The sequence below is a fragment of the Coffea eugenioides genome, chromosome 3 (assembly GCF_003713205.1).
Source record: "Coffea eugenioides isolate CCC68of chromosome 3, Ceug_1.0, whole genome shotgun sequence".
Taxonomy (NCBI): Eukaryota; Viridiplantae; Streptophyta; class Magnoliopsida; order Gentianales; family Rubiaceae; genus Coffea; species Coffea eugenioides.
The window spans coordinates 44,351,438-44,357,897 of NC_040037.1; the positions used below are offsets into that span (position 1 = coordinate 44,351,438).

The window sequence follows — 6,460 nt, forward strand, 5'->3', positions numbered from 1 at the left end:
CCCTCACCTACAGCCTAAGGAGGAATTTAAAACCCTTCCTAATGGGCATTGAGCCAAGCTCAGTGGCTGTCTACGGTCTTCTGTCAAGATGCTGTAAAACGACGTGTGCTTTGTAATGGACGAAAAGTTTAATGTAAGCGTCAAAGAACTTTAAAGATTTATTGAGTTCTTCAATATGTGACAAAAATGTGAGACGTTTTGGAGCAAAGAATTTTAAAGATAGTTCCAATCTTTGGGCATTTAATTGTTGAGGCTTCTGTGCTCTGGGCTATCTTTGCCCTTATTCATAGGTGTGGTGGGATGATTTACAGAATGTTTTAGTGCAACGATTTGGTTTTGCGCTGAGAAAAGATGTTAATGAATAGCTGCTTTTAATGAATCTATTCTACAAGGAATACAGAAACTAGAAAATAGATGATACAGAAAAGGAGAAAGGAGCAAACTTACAATATTAAAACATTGCATGTTTGAGATGCCACACTAATGAAGAATACAAGGAGTTCTGGTGGGTAGAAAGACAATAAAAACAGAACAGAAATGTCAGGAAACGCACTCAGCGGAATAATCACAGCAGTAGAAACTCTATTTTTTTATTTTTTTCTATATTGACAAAATCAGAATGAGAAGCATCTTAATTACCGACCACCAGAGAGAAGAGAGTCTGCTACAGAATGTGAGAAACCATTGTCGGTGGAAGTTGCAGCTGACAATTTAATTTCTTCATAGCTAGGATAGGCGAAGCCAAGACCAACAGCAGAAACGCCCACGGCCAGTGATGATAGATCTGGCAACGCAACTGATCCCTCCAAGTACAAGAGAACTTGTCTCATACTTGGCCTAATCTTTGGTTCGGAATGAGAGCATAACAAGCCCAGTTTCAACACCAATTCTGCTTCCTCTTTCACATACTCATTACCCAAATTATGATCAACTGCCTGGAGTATACAACCCGCTTTCCAGCAAGAAAATACCCAATCAACCAAAATGATATTATCTGCTGGTTCTGCTCGGGGTTCTATCGGCCTTCTTCCACAGGCAACCTCCAGCAAAAAGGCCCCAAAAGCATACACATCAGTGCTCGTTGTTGCCATCCCAGTCCTATTATGCTCAGGGGCAAGGTAGCCAAGAGATCCCGCTACATGGGTGCTTTGAGGGAGAGTTCCATGATCGTATAGCCTTGCCAGACCGAAATCTCCTAATCTTCCATTCAGTTCACCATCTAACAATACATTACTGGCTTTTACATCTCGGTGGATCACTACTTGCTCCCATTCTTCGTGTAGATAGAATAATCCTGACGCTACACCTTTGATAACTCGAAATCTTTGGCTCCAGTTGAGGCTGTACTTTGGTTGGTTGTACAGAAATCTGTCCAGACTACTATTGGACATGAACTCGTATACCAAGAGTAACTCTTCTTTACGCCGACAATAACCCAACAACGGTACTAAATTTCTATGACTCAAGCGACCAATACTGACGATTTCTGCAACAAACGCTCTCATTCCCTGTCTTGCATGATAAGAGACCTTCTTGACAGCAACCTCAACCTTGTTTGTTGGCAAAACGCCTTTGTAGACTCTGCCAAATCCGCCTTCTCCCAACAGCTGTTTTTCTGTGAATCCCTTGGTGGCAATGTACAAATCTTTATACTTGAACCTGTGAGGTCCGTAAGCAAGCTCCCATTCTTCCAGCACTTCAGCAAACTTCCACTTTCTCTTTAGATAATAAGCTACTCCAGGAATTAGTGTTAACCACAAAAGTAAGAAAATCAGGGGCAACCCCACGGTGAAAATTTTAGACACTTTCTTATGTCCAGACCGAGGTAGCTCGGGGAGCTGAGAGAGATCAAGAGCTTGCGCAACCCCATTCATCCTAAAGCTCCATCCAAGTATAAAATGAGATGTTCCTCTTTCGAGTGGGCTAGTGGCTGCAGAAAAGCCAACATACATGGTTTCCTGTAAAATTGGCGACAGGTCATATGGCAAAGACAGAAGAGGAGTATGTGGCTTGGCAGACGCTACTGGAGCTAATGTAACATCGATTCTCCTATCCGCCCCATCGTATTCCACCCATAATTGCATTGGCTGGCCGCTGGCAAGAGTTAAGTTGTCAAATGAATTCTTGTTATTAGCTTTGTAACTTGCTGGCCTAGATGCCTTGGACCTCACAGAGTTAATATCAATGCCAACATGGTTGGCATTGATATCATCATAATCTTGGTTTTGGAAAGTGTCAAGCTCCACAGCAAAAACGTGATTATTCTGACTTCCGTTGTCGGGTGTATCAAAGAGGCCGAGAGTTTCCATAATATTGAACCGTGACATAGGCCCTCCTGTATGGTTTCTTGTTGGTGCAACCACGAAAGCCAATCCGGAACCAATCAGTCCAGGGACATCGGGTACTATAGCAAACACAAATTGGGTGGAAAAGGAGAAAGCTGAACTATTAGATGTGCTCTTGAAGTTGATGGTATTTTGATAGTAGGCATGCCCACTTTGTGATTTGGTGGTGTTGGTCAATCGTAGGAGGCCATTGTCGGTGACTTTGGCTAATCCATCCAGGCTTAGATTTGATGATTTAAATCCTTGATAGATGAACCCAATATCTTCGGAAGCTGCTGCACCAGCTGCGGTGTGAACTAGAAAGAAGGCTAAGATTGCTGTTACTTGTTTGAATGACATGACTGGATCATATGCATGCCGCAATGACGAGCCGTCCGTAGGTGGCTTGTTATTATACTTCCAATAAAATAGTGATACAACCGTTCAATAGTGGTCCCTACAACATAAATTGATAACTTTCGTGACCACTCTTTCACTGTTCATTCAGGTTTTGAAGGTTCAAAGGTTAGTGGTAACATAAAAACTAAACATCATAAGTTTAAGTTCAAATAAAAAAATAAAAAAAAAGGAGTATGAGTCGTAGATCTTTTGGTTGTAGTGCTATTGTATACCTATCATGGTAGCAGGAGCAGCTTGTCGCACGATTGTGTGGGTTGGGTTTGCAACAAGTTAGAAAAGCATTTCTATAGAAAATATTTTTTTTGACGTTAAAAATTTATTATAGTATTTTTTTTATTTGATGTATTTAAAAAAAATTTAATATAATATATATAAAATAAAAAAATAATTTAAGAATATATTGATAATACAAACAAATAAAATTGAACAGATAATTTCTATTTAAACAAAGTTACTGATTTTATTGTTCAATCCTTTCTTCCGCGCATAATTTGTTGTGAAGCTTTTTACAAACTTAAAAATTGCTCATAGTTTATGGGAAAACACAATCTGAGATAATCACGGCGAAATTATAGTGTGCTTTTGGCGATATATTTTATTAAGGAAGGGAAAATAGCAACATGATGGTCCGTAACTTGATGCTAACTTACGGACGAATGCTGACCATTCATCCATGTTGAAGGGAAACAGGCTACCGGTCAAATCAGTCAAATTACACTTATCCCGTTCGTGTTCCCTCAAGCAGCAACCCATCACATCATCATCATTATCGTCCCCCTCGTCATTCTTCAGCCACCAATACACTCCTCTGCCACATGAAAAAATTGAACGCTTCCGTTCTTCTTTTTTTTTTTTTTCCAAACGATAGAGAACGCTTCCGTTTGAATCAGCCGTTTTAACAAGATATTTTTAAAAAAGTTTACTATTACAGTGTATATAAAAAAATTTTATTATAAAATTTTTTAAAAATATTTAATAATTATATAAATAAAATATTTTTTAAATTATTATATATTATTATAACATTGTATTTGAAAAAATTATTTTTAAAAAAATGACCAATCCAAACGGATGTTTTTAGACTCGAATCGGATATCAATTCAGCCAAGTTCAGCGATCCAAGGCTAATAGGTTCAACTGAATTCGATTGAAAATCGAACCGGATGAATACATATATATATATATAGAGATATATATATCATTTTTTCCTATAAATCAAATATACAAAATATAACCAAGAACTAATAATCCAAATCCATATTCAATTCATGTAGCAATCATTTTTTTCCTATAAATCAAATATACAAAATATAACCAACAACTAATAATCCAAATCCATATTCAATTCATGTAGCAACAATATATATAAATATATGCCACTTTTTTCTGTAAATCAAATATACAAAATATAACCAACAACATGTAGTAACATGTTGAATTGGTCGTAGCAAGTCCTTCTAGTAACTAATCTCCCACTATGGAACTCTTTCTGGCAGTTATAACCAAAAAAATTTGACTTCTAAGTTTCTGAAGCCCTTCTAGTTTTGATGTGCACGGTTCTTACGAGCTGAACAGGAGTACTAGAATTTCGATTCTTATTAATTGTTCAAGCGAAACAGGAACACCTTGATCCTACACACTATATATTCTCGTTGCTGTATTGCATATTTACGGAGGTGAAATTTGAAACTTAATCAAACAGTTTATGAGATAAAAAAAAAAAGGAAACTTATCAAACACTTATATGTGTAGCTTCATCATTTAACAAACCAACATATCTAATAAGAATTCCATGCGCCAAAACCATTCAGCAAAGTCGAAGTAGTAGACTATCCAAGAGAGTGATACATATGAAATCATCCTTCCTCAGTCCTCACCCGCAGTAACAACCAACCAAAAAAGCGAAAAATTTTTTTAGAAAAAAAAAACCCCAACAACCCAGAAAAAGGGGAAAAAATTTGGGGTTTTTGCTTTCTACGCAATTTAGACATCAGAACAAGGCGGCCGCCAAGCCACTTAATAGAAGGTTTACAAATATAAGACCAAACTAATAGAAGACGTTGCCGAGTGCCGAGTGCCGGGTGCAAGACAACAATTGAAAAAAGGGCAAAACTAAAAGAAGTTTTGAGAAAAATTATACCTGCTTCTTCTACTCATGCTTGACCCTTGAAGTTTAAGTCCGAACTTCGAATGATATGGCAGCAATGCAAGCTTGAAGTCTGAAAATTTCCAGAGGAGAGGCGGCTGCAACCTTTGAGGAGCAGCGGCGGCGGTGGTGGACTCACGGTGGAAGAGCCAGGGTACCAACAAGGATTTCGTTTGGCAAACTTTGGAATTTTTCTAGCACTTTTTCCTCCTTTTTGCTTGTTTTAATCGGTCAAACGAAAGACCAGAGAAAGTCTTAAAGTTTACAGAAAAAAATTAGGCACCGTTAGACCCAGGTGTTGACCGGGTTTTACCGATTTTCTAATTACCGAGTTTTTATACTAACTCAGACCGGCTATCTGACTGGTTTCTCGTTTGATCAGTTCGATCGACCTGTCCAATTCGAGTCTAAAAACAATGCTTAAAATGAAGGTAAATTTTACAAAATGGTGAAGAAGTTTCTAACATTTTTGTGGTAAAGTTAAGACTAATCAATAATAAGACGGCACATAAAAAAATACTAAAATTGAGAAAGGTTTGTATAGAAACTTGATGAGAGAAGTTGACGTGGGTCGGTAGGTAAATACAAGTTGCTTGAAATTGTGGGGTCCATGTTTAAATAAATGTTTTTAAAAAAAATGTACTTCCTCCGTCCCATTTTGATAGTTCTAGTTTTTTTTTCACACAATTTAAGAAAAATAGTTAACTTTGTTGGAACAATAAATTTAGGTTGCTATTTTCGTAAAATATCCTTACACTAAATAGAGTACAACTTTATATTAATTATTTATGTAAACTTAAATTGATGGTTTATGGGAACTTGAATTGATGATCAAGAAAGAATCAATTTTCATTTTACATTATTTCACATTTTGGTTTGAAAGAATAGCAAAGCTGGCATTTCATATATTAATGTGTTTTGGAAAACCTAAATGTATTAAATGGGTAGGTTAACTATCTATATTAAATAAGGTAATTTATACTAATAACAACCTATATTGAATAAGGGTATTTTAAAAAAATTAAAAGATAACTACATTCTTCAATTGGAAAATGGACTACAATTTGGGACAGACTAAAAAGGAAAACATAACTATTAAAGTAGGATGGAGGGAGTATAAGTGAGTAGCCAAGAAGGATAAGACGTGTATTGAATGTTCCAAAAGCAAGGGTCAGTCCTAGGAATAGGAATTTAATACTTGGGTATTACAAAATGGACCCTTACCAAATGTGACTACAAAGAGGGGATCTTTGAAACGGTATGGTACTTTAAGACATTAATAGAGGCATTAAAATTGTGTTAATAATGCCACCAACGAGAAGGGAAAAGGGAAGCAAATGCTTAGTATCCCATTCCAATAGGGCGAGAAATAAAACTGAGAAAGACCCATAGGCATTGTATATTGCAATGCAATTTGTAAAAAAAAACATAGGATATAGAGAGGGACGTCGGAGGAGCAGAGAAGTGGAGGAATTGAATTGAATGAGTGCAAATAAGAAAGGATAGAACGAATTGAAGAGATAAGCATTTGTGGAAACGAATTTGAAGAGATAAGCATTTGTTTCCACAA

The 6,460-nt window shown here is 36.7% G+C and overlaps 1 protein-coding gene across 1 annotated transcript; it reads right to left on the reverse strand.

Annotated features, from left to right (window-relative positions):
• Window positions 1-415: 415 nt before the first annotated feature.
• LOC113764490 (L-type lectin-domain containing receptor kinase IV.1-like) lies at window positions 416-5,104 on the reverse strand. The gene is made up of 2 exons (XM_027308406.1): window positions 4,885-5,104; window positions 416-2,781 (listed from the first exon to the last, which is right to left on the reverse strand). Exon 2 carries the CDS (start codon window positions 2,682-2,684, stop codon window positions 636-638), a length of 2,049 nt encoding a protein of 682 aa, XP_027164207.1. The 5' UTR covers window positions 2,685-2,781; window positions 4,885-5,104; the 3' UTR covers window positions 416-635.
• Between the last annotated feature and the right edge of the window lie 1,356 nt (window positions 5,105-6,460).

Bases quoted from the DNA above. Each gene is read 5' to 3' on its own strand.
- LOC113764490 (XM_027308406.1), bottom strand. From the start codon at position 2,684: ATGTCATTCAAACAAGTAACAGCAATCTTAGCCTTCTTTCTAGTTCAC.